The sequence below is a fragment of the Pyrgilauda ruficollis genome, unplaced genomic scaffold (genome assembly GCF_017590135.1).
Source record: "Pyrgilauda ruficollis isolate IOZ18807 unplaced genomic scaffold, ASM1759013v1 scaffold3, whole genome shotgun sequence".
Lineage (NCBI taxonomy): Eukaryota > Metazoa > Chordata > Aves > Passeriformes > Passeridae > Pyrgilauda > Pyrgilauda ruficollis.
This window is the reverse complement of record NW_024524377.1, coordinates 13888447-13906646: the sequence shown is the minus strand read 5'-3', so window position 1 is coordinate 13906646 and position 18200 is coordinate 13888447. Positions and strand designations below refer to the sequence as shown.

Genomic DNA, 18200 nt, shown 5'->3' with positions numbered 1-18200 from the left:
CACGTGGAGCCAGGGTGGCTGTGACACACAGGGGAGTGCTGGGGGCCCCAGCTCCTCACCTCTCAGCTTCACTGCACAGGCATGGCAGCACACTGCACACACATGACAGCCTGTGGTGCCAGAGAAAGTGCCATCACATAGCTGTGCTTTCTACTCCTGCTGCTCCTGGGGGGAATTTGTCCCAGAATCTCACTCATTCCCAACCTAAATTTATTCATGGCCAGTTTTTACCATTTGTTCTCATGCCAGCATTGTCCCTTAGCTTAAATAGCTCTCTTTCCTCCCTTGTGTTTACTCCCTTGATGTATTTATAAACAGCAATCCTATCTCCTCGCAGTCTCCAGCCTGCCAGCCTTCACGTGCCAATCGCTTCTGGTTTCCTCTCCCGATTCCACCTCCGCCTGCCTGCACAGCCTGGCTGCCCGGCACAGCATCAGCTCCAGCTCCTCAGCCCTGGCTGCCCAGGGCTCACACTGAGCTCTCCCCCTCATTCCACAGCAGCCATGGGGCACCATCCCAAGCTGTTTGGGACTGCTGCCCCAGCCGGGGCTAACGTGCTCCCTTCAGATCTCCCGGCAGCTTGTGCTTTGATACAGTTTGTTTTCATTTTCAAGAATCCACCAAAAGCGACACCTGGGCAGGTGAAGGAGCCAACACCAAGGGAATTGCAGAAGATGAAGTGCCAGTGGCAAAGGCATGCTGCAGTGCAGGGCAGGGATGTGAGGGGGAGGGCAGGCAGGAGCAGTGAAATGAGGGGCAGGGGCTGGGGAAGTCCACTTCATTCTGTTGGCAGCTGGAAAACCCTTCTGAGATGCCGAGCATGCTGCCCACCTACCCTGGTCTCTCCCTTAGTAGGAGTGGGGTGCTGGAGCTGCAGAAGGTTTCTGCCCCATGTTTCTGCCTCCTGCTTCAGGAGGTGCTCAGGGTCCTCACGGGAAAGACTGCACCAAAGTTGCACCCCCAAAAATGCCACAACGAGTTTGTCGAGCTGCTAACACACTCCCTAGCTTGGGTTTGGACTGTGCTGAGCAGCAATCCTGCCATCACTCTGTGCACCCTCTGGCGCTCTCCAGCCGGCTTCCCACCCTCAGACACCCCCACGCCGGGCACACTGCTCCTGGGCACACAGCACAGCATGCTAGGGATAAGCACTAGGATGGGCTGCAGCTCAGCCTCCCTGCTGCAAACCCAACAAAACACTCACATACATGGACAGCAATAATGCTGGGTTTGGGTAGCAGGCTCCCCTTGGCAGTTGGAGGAGATCCAGCACCGTGCACGGTACTGTGCAGACACAGCTGGCCTGTGCCGCTTGTCCTCAGCACCAGAGAAGGATCCTCAGCCCTATGGTTTCACAAAGATGTAGCACTGAGCCCACGCATCTTGCAGGCTGGAGGAAGCAGGGAACATCAAGGATACCCAAAAGCAGGGTGTACAATGTCCCCGGGGCTCCTTTGTGGAGCTCAGGCAGCCTCTGTTCTTCGACTGTTGTCGCCTCTCAGGAACCCCAGTGCCTCTGCATGGTGCTGGTTGGGCTCTGGTGGCTTTTGGCCGCAGATCCTGGGCACCCCCGGCCGTGTCTTGCTCTCCTTCCCATACAGGGCCCTGCGGGGATGCGGCCCCGCATCCCCGCTTGGCTCCGCGGGCAGCACATCCCCCGGGGACCGCTTCTCTTTGAAAGCAGCCGTACAGGGAGCTCTGCCGCCCGTCCCCAAAGGGTTAACAAGCAATTTCCTTTGCTGACAGCTCGGAGACCGTTCTCTATCGACTGCGGGAGAATAAGAGGGGAGAAGCAGCGAGATAAAAAGGCAGCAGAGCTGGCACCGCCTGCTTAATCCCAGCGTTTAATCTGCTGGGGCAGCGCAGGCAGCCTTATCTCGCCGTCCTTCTGCTGCTCCATCTCATTACTGCTCCCACGGCTGCCGGGAGATGGGGGAGCTGAGCCGAGGAGCGGGGCCCGGGGCAGGGATGCCGCCTGCCGCCCCGCTCAGCAGCCCCCGCTCCTGGCACCACCGCACCCCTCGCTGCCCGGCCGGAGCGGGGGGAGCACACGCGGGGATGGGCACACAGGCTGCACCCACCATGCACGCTGGCTCGCGCCAGGCGCTGTCACACGGCCTCGGGGACACACTGCCAGTGTCACACACTCAGTCACACGTTTCCTGATCACTGAGCTCCGGTGGTCCAGCTAGCACCATGCACAAGCCCTCACGGGCTCATGAAGGATGCAGGGGTCCAGGGAACAGTGTGTGAAAAGCACAGTAGGGACAGGACACCAGGCAGGGCAATGCCATCGTGTTCTGCATGTGCCCTTCCCTCCATCCTCACCTACCAGGTATCCCCCTGCCGAGTCCCAGACCAGGCCTGCTCTTCCCACCAGGCACACCAGGGCCATTGTCCCTGGGACACACCGGCATGGACCTGCAGCCTCAGGGCAGGGTTAGGTGGAAGGGGAGGGGGTCCCTCCAGCCGTGGCATTTATCTGTAAATCCACAGCACCGACACGGTGAAGATGAGGCCTCCGCTCTTGCTGGGTTGTCATGGGGGTTATCCTCCTGCCTACGGATGGGTTTGCACTGATAAGATTTATTGTCACCCTGGCTGAGGTGCCAGCACCTCACTGCCTGCTGCTCTTGCAAAGCTGTGCTGCCTGCCGGGGTGTTGTGAGGGGGATGAGCAGCACCTCAATGAGCAGTTACCAGTAGAGTGGGTCCCCAAACAAAAGGACAGCCAGACACGACCCGCTGCTCCCCGGTGCCGGGGCTGGGGGGTTCCCTGCTCATATGTTGCAAGGTGCCTCACACACTCTCTGACCATTTCAGCAGGATGCAGGGGGATACTGGTCCCTGAGCTGGACCATGCAGAGCAGAGCACACATCTGTGCTGCCAGAGATTTGCTGACAGTGCTGGCATTGCAGCTCCTGTCACAGCTCGGCAGCTTCGCGGCACTCCTGCATAGTGTGGGGTGACCATGACTCATGGGGCTGCTGGGGCAGTCATGTGTGCAGCCACCACAGGCAATATGGCTCGGGTGGGGAATGGGGGACAGACTGCATCCTGCAGCCTGAATTCAGCACCAGAAGCTGGCAGGATGGCTATGGGAACCAGGGCTTTGTGCACCCCTGTGCTCCAGGGTGACGTGGGACAAGCAGGAATACCCTCAAAAGGGGAACTTGGCTCCAAAACACTTTGCTGTGCCATGACCCTCACCCGCTGCTGGCTGCCTGCCCCCAGGCCACGCTCCCCACCATTGATTTCCCTGGGGCCAGCAGGGATTGCCCTGAGCCACCTGGTGCAACCTGGCAGGGGCTGAACCAGGCTAAATCCCCGAGCAGCAGGAGGGGTAGCTGCCTGCCAGCATCCTCCTGGTCTCTGAAGGCACCACATAAGCCCTGCACAGCTCTCCCACCACTCTGCCCCATCCAAACTCCCACCTCTTCCCTTTCTCCTCCCCTCCAGCCGCTGACCCCCGACACTGCTGTGGGCTCTGCTCTCTCTGACAACACGAATTTGACTCCAATGTGTCAGAACTGAAGGAAACAACATGCAAGCAAACAGCCTGAGTGAGCCCTGTATGCACCCTCCTCCCCAGGGCCAGGGATGCACTCCCTCCTGGGGGCCAGGAGGCCAGTCGGGATGATGGTGCAACCCGACAGGACACAGGGAGTCCTAGTGAAGTGGGGTGATCACAGCTCAGTGGGAAAGGGCTCCTTAATAGCTGAGCCCTTTTAGCAGAGATTAGGGAGCTGCACGGCTTTGATCTTTGATTGCCAATTTGCATCTTGAAGGCGCTGGGACCTCATCCAGCCTCAGCGCTACCCTTTGTGGTTATCTCGTGGCTAATGGATTTGTTCTTAATGCCGGAGCGTGCAGGCTAAAGGCTGATTAAACCCTCTCCGCGGCACTAAATCAATGGAACAAACATGATAGGGGCTGGCTTTCCCCAGCCTGGGTGCTCCCGGGTGGAGGGACTGATCAAGAGAGCCCCCGCACCCTGGCACTGACAGGGGATCCCTCCTTGGGACTGCTGGGAAGGGGAAGAGGTGCGGGTACTGGCAGGCAGGGACAACCCTGCAGCCCATATCCTTCTGTCCCTATTATCCCCATTGTCTGCTCTCCATGGAGCTGATGGGCTGGGTGTCTCAGGCCTCTCAAGGCATCTGCTTCTCCTGCGTGTTTGGGCCACATTGCCCATGTGCTGGCCCTTGGCACCTGCAGGAGCTCCTCAGTTGTCCTCTTCAGCTCCTCCCAGCTCCCTCCTTTCCCCTCTTCATACCCCTTTGCCTCCCACACAAAGGGGAGCAGCACGGGCAGCTCCCACCTCCTCTCTTCAGACCGTTTCCCCTTGCCCCTGCTTGGATCCAGTGCCTCATTCCCAGGATCGTATGCTGTTCCCAGCATTCCATACATCACATGCTGGGAGCAGGTGTATCTGTACACACTTTCCATAACGCCTGAGGTGTCCATTGCACAGCCAGCTTCAGAAAAATACAGTTCCCATTGTGTCTGCAGGCAGCACAAACAGAGGGTTGAAAACGCACCCTGCTCACTCATGCCCCAGGAACAGCTGGTCCTTCATCCTAATTGCTGCCTGGGCTGTGGGCCTGGGGATGGGAGCTGAGCACCTGAGACAGGCAGGACTAAAGTTCTGGGGACTAGGAGCTGTGGGGAATAGGAGTGAAGATGAGGGTTGTGTGGCTGCAAGCTGGGAGGAGACTGAGAGCTTTTTGCAACTTTTGCTTTTTGCAGGGCTTGTGGCATTGGCCCAGCTGCTGCCAGGTCAAAGCTACCTGCAGGTGACAGGAGCCCTGATCAGGGACCTTACTCCAGAGGCCTGCTCCTGTGCTGGGGGATGATACCTAACCTGCAACACAGGTAAGCTCAGAACAGCAGCCTGCTGGGAACCAGTCCGTGGGGAGAAGGTGTTAGAAGCTCCCCATGGGCCCCAGACTGTGCCCACGCCAGGCTCAATCTTGGTGAGCAGCTGCCTCAGAGGCAGCCAAGTTGCTGCACAGCATGGAGCTGGTGGGATCACACACTGAGATTCCCATCAGCAAACCTCGCTATTGAAACATCTCCTCTTTGCCAATATTTGCCAAGCACGGGAGATAAAGTGACTACAAGTCATCAATGCTGGCATTTCAGTCCACTAGGGCTGGCAGTGAAGGGGCAGCCGGGCAGTCAGGCAGCTCCCAGGGGTGGGGGGTCCTGCCAGCTCAGCCCCCCAAGCGCCCTGCAGCAGTGTAAGGAGAGCCAGCATCCCTCCACGCTGGTGCACAGCACCTTTGGAACCTGGGATGGATGCTGCTGCCATGGGCACCACTGCCTCTGCCACCCTGCCCTGGGCATCAGCACAGCCCCTCTCCTGCCACAACCCCCACCTCTGCACCATGACAGCCATCTCCACCAGGTCAGCATCTCCCTGAAAGTCTCGATGCAGCACCAATCCCCTGGCTCCAGCGCTGGGCCAGCCACTCCATGTCATCCCAGTGACCCCAATCACTGCCCTGCCCTGCCCTGCCCTGCCTGCACCACACATCCCTTTCTCCCCCTTGCTCCAGGCTGCCTGTGCAGTCTCTGTACTGGTCCATAAGAGGATGAGGCAGGACACAATGCTGAGATACAGCTCCTGGAGGAGCATTATCAGCACAGGGAGTTAATTAAGGTCATGTCAGGCGATAAGGAAACAGGATGTCAGAGCAGCAGCAGCACAGGGGGGTCGGAGCCTGAAAAACTCCCTCTGAAAAGCAGCTCCACTGAGATGTGATCAGCCAGGTGCTAGGGGACAGAGCAGCTGTCATGGCCACACAGGCAGGGCCCCATGTATGGCACTGTACATGCTGTACCATGTCCAGTACAGGATAGCATGGGATGGGGAGAAATGGGATGGGGATGGGAATGGGGATGGGGATGGGAATGGGAATGGGATGGGCAGGAGGCCGGGTAATACACCATTTCCTGGGCCTGGAAAGCCTGCTGAACAGTCCTGGTTACTTCCTTCTGTCCTCATGAAGAAGCAATGCACTTTTGTGTGACCAGTGTCATGCCAGCAGGGCGGGAATTACTGTGAACCCTTGCCCATAATTAGCACATGTAATTGCAGACACTCTCTAATTAGCAGGATCTCAGAGCTGGGTATGGCAGACTGCTTGACAGTGCTTGCATTGCTCCTGCCTCAGACTGTTCACCCTCCTGCTCAGTGATGACTCCCCCCAAGCCAGGCAGTGCCATGGGGCTGGAAGAGCCAGGCTGACCTGGCATGGCACACCACAGTCACAGCAGGGTGATGGGAGCAGGGTGTGGACAGGGGGACAGGCAGAGGGGACACACTGCCAGTGCAAATCCATCTTTCCTGCACAAATTGCAGCACGACCTGTTGCCCTGCCTTGCTGGGCAAGAGCTGAGCTGATGGGACATAATTAATACTTGCATCAATCTCAGCTGTATTTGCATAGTGCCCTCAGTCCTGTGCTGCTCAAGAAGGTGGGCTGCTCCCAGCCTTTCCCAGGGGCAGCAGCACTAGATGCTGGGCTGGCCCTGCCTCCTCTGCAGGAGTCACAGCCCCAGCATGGCTCCTGACTTGCCCACACATGTACCCTAGCCCTCCTTGCCCCACTGCAGAGGGGAGACCTGCAGGCCCCTTCCCTGCCCTGCTCCAGCCACTGGAGCATTGAAGACAGATGGAGATGCTTCTCTCTGCTGTGGTCTCTCCCTCACTCCTTGTGCTGTGAAGAAATTGTGGAGATGGCAGCTTGGGAGTGAAGGACACATGAAGGTTTGGAGAGCGAAGGGATAAGGCTGAGCTGCAAACACCCCCAGGCAGCTGGAAGGCATGGCAGTGCCCACCTCTGCATGCCCAGATGGAATTTAAGATCCTTGAGAGAAAAACAGCATCCACAGATGGTGCCTCTTTCCTGAGCACTCAGTTCCCTCCTGCCCTTGTCCTGCTCCCATGGCCCAGGTGAATTCCTCCATCCCATCAATAAAGTGATCTGAGAGGAAGAAGAGCCAGGGGAGAAAAGAGCCTGGGGTGGTGGCAGGAACACCAGGATGCAGGCAGGGACCACAGCCCTCACCTTACTGTCCTGTGGGTGCACATGCAGGTACAGGGACAGGGTGGTACAGGGATGTGCAGGGTGTCATTGACCCCAGAGATGACAGGCTGGTGACATATCCTCGTGCAGCTGAGCACAGTGCCTCTCCATGGCTGCTGACACCACTGACAGCTGCTCCCAGCCCCGTGACACCGCAGGGACCGCCACACTCCAGGCACAGCCGGACTATCGACGGATACAGAGGGAGACATGGGCACATCTCCAGCCCCTGGCCCTGCTCACAAGCTCTCTGTAGCCACCGCCCCCTGTGTGTTTCACCCCTGCCTGACCAGAGGACCCACGGCATCTGCAGCACCTGCAGCACCTGCAGTACCTGCGGCACCTGCTATCCAGCCCACCCTGGACATGGAGAACATGGCCACTGATTGTGACTGTGACCAGAGTAGGGGGCCACCACCTGATTGCAGCTGCCCAGATGAGTGCATCCAGCTCAATCAGAGCTGCACAGCCCTCCTGCATGCCGGGCACCGGGAATTAAACTGCTAATGAGCTGCTGGCTGGAGTGATTAATCAGAGGCTCTACTCTGACAAGGCTGTGCCTCGTCTCCCTTCCTGCCCTGCACATCCAAGAGCGGGTGGCCACCAGTGACCAGTGTGTCCCCCAGCCCCTGCTCCCAGCCTAATTCAGCTCTCCAACACAAAGAGGGGTCCCCAACACCCGTGCCACTACAATACAGTGCCCACAGGTCCTTCCAGCCACTGGCTTTCCTGTCCCCTAGCTCCTACTGCACTCATCTTCCCCAAGCTGCCATCAGGTGAGAACATTTTGCTCTGGTGGAAGAAAATCTGTTGAGCCCAGCTGAGCTCAGCTGATGCTCATCATGTGCAGAGTGTGCTCAGGCTTCTGTCTGAGAGCCCAGAGATGAGCCAAGTGATCTGGAGCGCATCTGCAGAGGGGCTTCACAGGGGTGGCAGGGAAGAAGCAGCCATGCAGCCAGCGACATGTCTTGTCACTCACAGAGGGGGACAGAGCAGGCACACGCAGGAGCCCTGAGTCGCAGTGCATCAGGGTGTAGGTCCAGTCCCCCGACCCAACCCAGCAGCACAGCGCCATTTGCCACCCTCACCTTCTGCCTTCTGCTGGTACAATGGTGGCATGGTGGGTGATGGGGCTGGCAGAGCCCTGCCTGTGCCTGGCACAGCACAGTGGGGCATGGGGAAAGGCTTTGCAATGTGAGCAGGGGACAGCCATCCACAGAACAGTGCAGCGAGCTGCAGGGAAGCTGCTTGACCTTGAGCCCGACTGCTCCCTGCTGGGACCCTTCATGGTCATGGCAGAGTCAGGACAGGGCAGGACATGGCAGAGGTGTCAGCACCCTGTTGTCCTTGCACCCTTCCTTGGCTGCATGTTGGGGCAGTGCCTGGGAGAAAAGGCCAGTGACCGGTAAGGAGCAGGTTAGAGATGCATGCTTTCCCCTATTGCACAATTAATCATGAGAAGTTTTTCCTCCTTTCGTGCATGAAACAGAATTTGGCAGGGCACTCTGACCACAGAGACTGGCTGCATGCTCTCCAGTAAAAACCCAGCCACATCTGGCTGAGAAATAACCTCAGAGCATCCCTGTGTGTGCAGGTGGAGAGAGACAATGCTGGGCCAGGCAGAAAAATCCAGCGGGGTTTGGTTCACAGCCCCTCATGTAGTGAGCATCTTCAGCTCCTGGTGTTTGTCCCCCCTCTTCATCCCCCAGCACACACATGGCCATGTTGAGTTGTTGGTGCCTTCATCCCTGCCTGCAGGCCCTGTTATTCCAGTTGTGGACATAAAAATGCCTAGGCAGGGACATCCACCCTGTGGCAGCATCCCCTGTCTGAGCTCTCATCCCACCCTTTCTGCCTCCCGCAGCCCACTCCATCCACTAGCCTGACTGGAGCCTCAGCCAATGCTTTCCCAGAGGGAAAGCAAGCTGAAGCCTCCCCAACAGCGTTCCAGTTATTTGTTATTGGAAAAAGGGGGAAATACGTTTTTCTACAATTATTGTTTTTTCCACCTGACTGGCTGCAAACTTGTTAATTTTTTTCTTTAATGTGTGAACAGTGTCGACGGCAGCTGCATGTCAAATGACTCTACGCCCTATCTGCGGGTCCCTGGCTGCCTTTCAGCACTCGCACCGCAAACATTGCCTTCTATAAATAAAGGCCTATATCTCATCAATGGCAGAACAGCAGAGCTTTATATAGTCGTCTTACATAAAACCGTCTCTCTTTATGGGCTTCAAACCATTTGCGTCACTTAGTGCAGCTCCGTAAACCTCCTTCTCCAGACACTCCCTCACGGAGGGAGACCCGGCACGGCTGCCCCATGCCCAGTGAGGAGCTGGGATCCCCGCTCTGCCTGGGGCTGTCCCCCAGTGCCTTCGCAGGGCCAGGTGGCAGCTGCGTCCTTGTTCCCCTGCCCCACAAGCTTGGCATGTGTCTCCTTCCAGCCCGCCCAGCCTTGGCACCGAGTGACAGGATGGCAGCCGGCACTGCCAGGCACTCCAGAGCTTGGGGATGGTTGGCCAAGGGCCAACATCACTCACCCTGCCCTTGTGACCCTGTCCCTGACACCTGTCCTGGGGCAGCACAGTCATGGATGCTGGGAGGTGCTGCTCTGTCCTCCGTCACTTGGGAATCAGGGACTCGAGGGCGCAGGGTGACTGGGGACACAGTGCCAGGCTGGGGGGACAGACCAGCTCACAGCAGCTCTAACTCTGACATGCAGAGAACACAAGTCTGGCAGTGGCTTTCAGCGTCTGTAGTGGAGGATCCTGGGGGCTGCCCCCGTGGCCACAGGTCCCAGCCCCGGGCTCCTGCAGTCCCCAGGGCCCCTGGCTCCATATGGCAGAGCCTTCCCTCCGGCTCGCCGCAGGCGCCCGCCTGCTCGCAGTGATGGATCGTGGGGGGGTGGCGAGGGGGGCCGGCGCGCAGAGACTGGGCTGCAGCAAGGCCGGCCTGCAGGAGGCAGCCCACTCCCCTTCTGGGACTCCAGGAGCTGGGGGGCGGGTACGGCGGGGGGAATGACAGAGCTGCAGAGATCACGGTGACAAGCCTTCCTTTACCTCCATGACATCCCAGCTGACTACCCCAGGTGGCTGGAGTCAGGAGGTAGGGATCTAACAGCATCATGGCACTGGAACTTGTGGCACACTGTGACCCATGGCTGTCCCCAGTGCTGTCCATGGGACCCCTGCCACAGCTGGCACTGGCATAAAGGACGGGGCCACAGCAATGCCCTTCAGCAGTGGGGCCACATGGCATCCAACCATGCCCAGCCAGCCATGCAGCACCCCATGAACCCCCCTGCCCCATCTGCCACCCTGCACGCTGTCAGCCCCACTGCCCTGCGTTCCCATTGCCCCACGGTCCCACAGCCCTGTGGCCCCAGGCACAGCAAGCACCAGCTCCTGGAGCCAATCCCCTCTGCGTGTCTTGTCCCCATTCCTCTCGCAGCCACCCGAGGTGCCCAGCCCCCTCTGCAGTCAGCAGTGCTGGAGGGGCACTGCCCCACAGTCACCCCACGGGAGCCCTAGCCCCTGGAGGCAGCAGTGTCCCCCTCCACTCAGCCTGGCACGTGGGCCCAGCCTCATGGCACGTCCCACATCCCTGGGGAGACACACCAGGCGCGGGCGTCCTGGCCGCTGGCTCCCCCCGTATCAGAGACAGGCTTATTAAGTGTGTGATATTAAATTACCCAGATAAGAGCATAAGAGCTTTTAAAGTCAATTCATTAAATATAATTATGAAGAGAGCTTTTTTATGCTCACGGTGATCCGATCTCAATCAGGGAGACGGTGGGAAAGCCGTCGGCTCCTCCAGCATCTCTGCTCCCCCGCTGTGCCGCCTCCGCACCCCCCTGCTCCCCCGCCTCACCCCCCTCCTGCAGGGAGCTGGCACCCACGACCACGGTCTTTGATGCTCGCCCCACTGCCTTGGCACCCTCTCTGCAGTGTCACTGCTGGTGTCAGTGCCACCCCACTGGGATGGAGATGGCATGGTGTCCCCTCAGCAAAGGGGTGGGGAAGGGGAGGCAATGGGTGTGAGATGGTTGGGGCAGTGGCATTGGGGTGGAGGGCAGCAGGGTATGGAGATGCTCAAGTGCAAGAGGCAGGGGTCTGCGAGCTCAGTATAGGTTCTTCCCAGCCATGGATCCCCCTTGTCCCCACGATCCAGCCCCCTCACTCTCTCCTGCAGACCAGCCTCCTCAGAGACCTAATGATGCATCCCCACTCCCCAGGCAGGAGGGGTGCATGCTTGCCTCCCATCCCACATCCATTAATGGCACTTTGTGACCAATTAATATCTGCCAACCAGGTTCACCTGCCCTGACCCATGGCTGGATCTTTCATGTGCAGCCCAGGTGGCTCCATGCCAGGCCTTTGCACCAGGCACCCCTCTTGCTCCGTGCACCCCCAGCCACAGCCCAGGTGGGTGCAGCTGCCCATGCAGCTGTTCCCAGATTTACTGGGGGAATCCATGAGGAAGCAGTGGTCCCAAAGACACCTCATGACCCCCACACCAATAACATCTCCCCAACCATCTGAGAGTCAGATTGCCAAGACGCCTGCTTGTCCCCTTGTCACCCTGCCCCATTGTCATGAGGGACTTTGCAGTGACATCCCTAGGTGCAGCCGATCCCTTGTTCTCCCACCACAGTGTCCCAAAATCCCATTATCCCCAAATCCACACACTTGCTGCCAGAGCCCGAGCACCTGGGACAAGGAGTAGCAGCATGGCTGGCAGGGAGCAAGGTGGGCTCCAGACGGGGGTCCCTGCAGAAGGCTTCGGTGGGGGCTGGTGGGAGCAGCTACCCGCTGCTGGGAGCTGCTGGACTGACATTTATTTTTAGACGTGAATTGTATAAATTAGCATTTCTCAGCGGATTAAGCAGCAGGAATTGTGTAAAATTAAATGGCAACGAATTGCATTAAAGTCCCCCGTTTTCTGGCACAAACAGCGCCTCGAGCCGTGCCCAGGCGGCTCATGTGTAACAGCGCCGGAGATGGCGCTGCCGCTGCTCCGGACAGGAGCATGGCCAACCTGCGACGTGCCTGCACTGCCCGGGACACAGGCCTGGAAATGCACAAGCACAGGGGCCAGACTGCCAGGATGGAGGGTTCCAGATGGGCTGAGAGCCCCTGGGTAGCTGGCTCAGGCGCTGGGCTAGGACTGCAGGACGTGGATGCAGTGAGTGGAATGCTGGACCCAGATGGGCACAGATGGGCTCAGCTGAGAAGCTCACAGGCATGGGATCATTGAGGGATGCTCCAGCCTCTCCTGGGCACTGACACCACCAGCCCCAGCTCAGCTAGTCCCTGCCAGGCATGGCAGGACCCCCATCACAGTCACAGCCATGTCACCCTCCAAAGGAGATGATGCTGTGCTGGGACCCCTCTGGCACTGCCTGGCCCAAGAGCCACTCTGTATCCTAGCCAGGGCAGGTTCTGCAGTACCTGGAGCACACTGAGCAGCTGGAGGGGGCCCAGCCCTGCACAAGAGTACAGGGAAAATGGAGTGGCTGGATGCCAGAGGCTGAGCGGGCACCAGGCAGGGCAGGGCAGGTGAAAAACAATCAGTCCATCTCTTTTACCCAGTAAAAATAGGTTGAAAATGTGACATTTATTAAGTACGATTCTGGTGGAAAGGTCAGAGAGTTCCCATGTCAGGAACAGTGGGAGAGCCTTGCTGGGAGGAGGCGACAGCCTGCTGCCCCCGCCCACCCCCTGAACCAGGATCTCTTGTGTGCATGTGGAATGCAGCTGAGGATGTTGCCCATCTCAGCACAGGGCTTCCCCCTCTGGGGTCTGCATGGGGTGCTGGGGAGATCCCTCACACAGCCCAAATCCCGGGCAGGCAGGAGGCCTAGCATGGAGAGCCGGGGCCGGTGCCAGCTCCGAGAGGCACTGCCAGCTCTCAGCAACCTCCCTGCTCCCCCCCAGCTTCCAGCCCCGGCACAACTGGCTTCGGCAGCCACACATCACAAACAAAAGGCTTTTGACAACGAATGAGGTTTTGAGGAAGGCACTGGGCTCCTTCCCGGCCACGAGAGCGGAGGCTCCTGCTGCAGCCACTGCCGGCGAACAGGAGGGATGCTGCTGCCAACTGAGGGGGACACCTCCATGCCCTTCTTCCCACAGCCCCCAAACTCCTGCACACCCCATCTGGCTGCACCCCATCGCCACAGCACCATCAGGAAGGCTCCCTCTTGTCTCAGTGCCACCTGACATGGCCAGAACTGGCCTCGGGTTGTGGCTGTACCACCTCGGGGTGCCAGGCAGAGAGGTCAGGGGGAGTGCAAGCCACCCACGGCAGCCCAGCCCCAGCCCCGTGGGGACACTTCCCAACCTCCTGCTGAAGGGCATGTAAAGAGCACCATGGATTTCCTGCACGGGCACCCTCAGCTCTGCAGCTGCACTGGCCCAGCCAGGAGTGCTCCGTGCCAGGCACCCCCACCAAGGCACCCATGGGACAGACTGTGCCGGGGGCACTGGGCAGTGCCCGAGCACTGCAGGGACAGGGGGGCTGAGCAGCACAGCTCAGTGGGGTCAGAAGAGGCTCTGCCAAGGCTCCAGCACGGCCCTCTAGCAGCCGGCACAGGGGGCACATTTGTCAGCGGGGCTGCAGGGAGCCTCGCTGCGGCTCAGGGTTGTCCCTGCCGCTGGGGAGATTTACAGCCCAGCCGGGCTTTATTACATGGAAGATGCTTACGCTGGGGATTTTTTTTTTTCCCGATAGTTTCTTAATTTGCTGTCCCATAAAGAATGTGGATTTGTGACGTTGAATAGGGGAAGATCATTTACCACTCACGGCTCTTACTTAAAGGATCCGCACGAGTTATTTATTGCATGAACACGGGCTGCAAGCAGCAGCGTGAGGGGACATACTCCAGCCCTGGCGCTGCTCCTGCTCCTGGACAGGCAGCCCCATAGCTTGGCCACTCTCGTGCTGAAAAACTTCCAGCCTCTGGACAAAGTCCACCTCGTGCCCATAGGGAAGGAAAGACTCCAGCACTCCTGCAAGCATGGCTGCAGGGAAAGCTCCTTCCCTTCTCTAGTATCGCTGAGGGACACCCTCTGCTACAGAGGCTGATTTCTGTGGGCTGGGTGCCCTGGAACCCCAAGGCATTTGCCCTGCTGGGATGTGCTGCAGTCTGGGAGCCCTCCACCACTGCTAGGACATGCTGTGACTCACACACTCACCCACAGCAGCGCAGGTACAAAAGCTTTCTGAACATGAAGGCTCACATGGGGACCCAGAATGGGACCAACAATGCTTGGAGCTCCCCACCACATGAACACCCTGGGTGCCCCTTCACTGGGCCCACAGCTACAAGGCACAGGAGTGCCCAAGCCCACACAGCACTGCTGGGACTCAACCCGCCTGCCAAGAAGCCTGTGTTGTGTTTCAGTCATTCCCAGGAGGCACAAGGGACCAATTTGGCTTAGGGAACGGGAGTAGAAGGCTCCAGCTGCAAATGGTGTGATGCCTTGACATGTCCCACTGCTGCCTGGCAAGGCTTTGGGACATGTTGTGTGGCAGGGAAGTGTATCACATCTTCACCCATCCTTCTCCACACCCATCTCTGCAGCCTCTCCTGCCCCAGGTTCACCTCTTTACTCCAGGCAAGTGAGAGGTGACAGGTACACCCCTTTCTGCTGACAGCCCCTGATGCCTCAAAGGCCAGAAATGTTGAGCTGTGGACAGGGTGGGTGGAGGCTTTAGGAGCCCTATACTCCCCTTCTTTGGCCATAAGCCCACGGGTCAGCTGGCACTAGCCATTCTCATGCCTGAAACCTGCTCCAGTGCAGGGTGCCAGCACACCAGAGCCTGGCTGCCTGGGCATCCCCAGGGCACACTCGTAAGCAGATGAGGTAGGCAGGCCAGCTGGTCCTGCATGGCCACATGCTGAGAAACTGGGTCCCAGTGACTGTCCTGGTGGTCACCCTTCACTGCCACACAGCACAGTGCATGCCACTCACTCTGTCCTTGCTGTGGGAAGCCTGTTCCGCCCCATCCACCTGAGCTCTGCCCTGCCAACATCACAGTGCGGCTCAGCACACACCAAATCCCATTGCTACGCTGTGCCACTGCCCAGCACACGGCTGGGCTCGCTGCCTCCCCCGCAAATCAAAGCTGTGCAGGATCCTCCAGGAGGATCCCAGGGCTGGAGTCAGCATGGCCAAGCCACGTGCAGGACTGTCCAGCACTGGAGCTTCCTGCTCCAAACCCTGCTGAACCACACTGCTCCCGGGCAAACTCAAGCAGCTGGCATAGAGCAGGAACAGAGCCCAGCAAATCCCCAGGAGGAGTGGGGCTGCCCTCCCGCTGTCCCCTGCTCCTTCCCACTCCACTGCAGTGCCCCCTGCCACCACCAACCCCCTGCACAGGGCAGGCCCCCCCGCCACCCTCCCTCCCGCAAAGTGTCTTTCCCAGGGACAGCATCACTCTGCACATTGAGCAGGCGTTGTAGCGATGGGCACGAAGTGAAACGGAACATGCTGCATCAGCCATTTCCAGCCCCATAGAGCCTCCTCTCTTCCCCGGTATCCTGCACAGCCCATGGCATCACACCCCACTCCCCGGCACGGAGCGGGGTCCGGCTGGCAGCACAGCTCCTGAGAACGCCGGAGCCAGCTGAGCAGCAGCCCCTGGCAGCCGTAGGAGAGAGGCGGCTCATTTCCAGAGTCATTAAGGTCTGAAAAGGGTCCCATCAGGTATTCCGCCCGTTCAGCACATTTATTTTCCCAAACCACAGCGGGGATTTATGATTCCAGGCTCAATATTGGTGAGAGCTGCACACTGGCGGCGGTCGGCCAGGGGCTCTGTGCCTGAGCAGACCGGGCGCTGCTTGGAAGAGGCCCTGCTGCCAGTCCCGGGCAGTGAGTGGGCAGCCCCGGGCAGCCCACTGCTCTCCCGGCTGTAGCCGTGCCTCCAGAGCGGAGCGGCTCGGCATTTGTGCTCGGCATTTGTGCTCGGCATGTGCACACGTGCGTGTGCAATGCCTGCAGTCTCCACATTTACACACATCCCAGTGCTAATCCCCCAAATGCAGGAAGGCTCCCCTATGAGCAAAGGGGTCTCTGCCTGCCCTCCTGTCCCAGCCCCTCTTACTGAGTGAAGCACCCTGTGTCAGGGCACTTCGATCCGGGGGAAGAGCAGGCTGGAGCACGACTCTATGCCATAGCTTTCCCCCTGGCCGCTGCACACCCACCCTGGGGACCGCCGAACCCTGCTGCTCACCCACCGCGGCTCCTGCCCGTGAGCCCCTCAGTCACAGACCTGCGACAGCCCAGTCCTGTGGCGCAGAGCCCTGCTGAGAGCTCCCACGGAGGATCCTCTCCCTCTCTCTGTGTGAAACTTGGAGGGAAACTCAAACAGAGAGAGATGCAAACTTCAGCAGCTGGAGTGAGCCAGGGAGCCCTGCTCCGGTGCAACACGGACGGGCGGGTGCCCCCCGTGCCGGTAGGGGCCCCTAGGGAAGCTGAGCCAGGTGTGCACTCACCACAGTGAAATCACGGGATGAGCAGTTCTCGCCGCTGAAGTTGCAGCTCTTGAGCATGTCGTCGAGTTGGTGGCCGGTGCGGTTGACAATGTCAGCCATGTCGGGGTCAGGGTAGAGCAAGTCCGTGGCCTTGTGACCATCCCGGTCCTTGGGGGGCAGCCCGGTCATGTTGGCCAAGTGAAAGATGTCGGCGTCGGTGAGTGCCGAGTGGCGGTAGCGGTTGATGTTGCAGATGGTGATGGCCGGGAACACCATCTCACGGATGGCCTCCTCGTCCAGGGCCATGACGTGGGGGTGCTCCAGGTAGAGCAGCGCTGACTTGGCCGCCTGGTAGAGGAAGAAGGCAAGGGAGGCCAGGAAGGCAAATGCCCAGAGGGTCTGGCGCACGCCCAGCCGTCCCGACCGGCAGATGTGTCCCAAGCCGTGCAGCGTGCTGGTGCTGGCAAAGGTGGCCAGATCCCGGGAGCGGGGCCGGGCAGGCTCCTCGATCAGGCTCTCCTTGTCCCCTTCTTCTTTCTCCTTCTGCTTCTCATCCTCTTCAGCAAATTTGATTTTACACACGATCTCAATCGGCATCTGCCCCGTGCAGCTGGTGTGCCCAGCCAGCGAGCTGCCCCCTGGCACAGGCACCAGCCGAGAGCCCGGCCAGGCGCTGGGAGGGGGTTCGGGTCCCCCCCAAGCCCCAGCACGGCACCGGGAGGGCCGAGCCGTCTCGGGAGGGAAGCGCAGCCCCTCTCAGCAGCTCCGAGCCGCCGCTTCCCTCTTGTCTCACTAGTCGATCGTCTCCTTGTGCCTTCGCTTATCAGCACAAATACAGCTGTCAAAAACCCCTCTCTCTCCTCTCCCTCGCTCTGTCTCTCTGCCTCTCTCCTTCGCTCCTCTCTGGTTAAGACCCCAGCAGATACAGGCAGCATTTAGGCATCATGTGCTAATAAAATCCAGGGAATACTTAATAATTCAAGACATGTCAACATTATTTCATCGTCAAATAAAGAGCAAGCGTCAGAGAAAAGAGGCAGTGTGAAGGGCCCGGCGCCTCCGGGGCAGGGAGCCACGCTGCACCCGCTCACCAGCTCCGGCCCCGAAGTGCCGCCGGAGCCACTTGTTTGAATGGCTCGGGTGCTGCCGGAGCCGAGCCGTGCCGAGCGGAACCGAGCCGCGCCGTGCCGTGCGATGCCGAGTCGTTCGTGCCGCGCCGCGCCGCGCCGTGCGATGCCGAGCCGTGCCGAGCCGTGCCGTGGCGGGCGGGGCACGAAGCCTGTCCCCCGCCGTCGCCGCTGCCGCCGCGCTCTCCGCCGGGCCCCGCCGGCCCGTGCGCCCCGGGGCAGAGCGCGGCGCGGCTCGGCGGGGGCGGGCAGCCTGCGGGCAGCTCGCCCGGCGGCCCCCTCCTGCTCGCCCGCCCGCGGACTCCTCCTGCCTCGGCGGCTCCCTGGCCGTTAACCGCCTCCCTGCCGCGGCCCGCCGCGACCCACGGCTGCCAGCGCCGAGTCACGGCCGTCCCGGCCCCGGCCCCGGCTGTCCCGGCGGGATCCGGCCGGCGAGAGGCTGCCGGAGCGGGGCTGAACGCGGGGCGCCAGGGGTGCACTTTTCCGTGCCTCCTCCCGCCC

General features: G+C 59.9%; 1 protein-coding gene across 1 annotated transcript in view; it reads right to left on the bottom strand.

Annotated features, from left to right (window-relative positions):
* Positions 1-17723, bottom strand: part of ASIC4 (acid sensing ion channel subunit family member 4) — a 28560-nt gene extending 10837 nt beyond the window's left edge. The window contains exon 1 of the mRNA XM_041473493.1: positions 16594-17723. Within this exon, the coding sequence (XP_041329427.1) occupies positions 16594-17169 (576 nt within the window). The 5' untranslated portion in view covers positions 17170-17723. The remainder of the gene's footprint in view (positions 1-16593) is intronic.
* Positions 17724-18200: the final 477 nt, after the last annotated feature.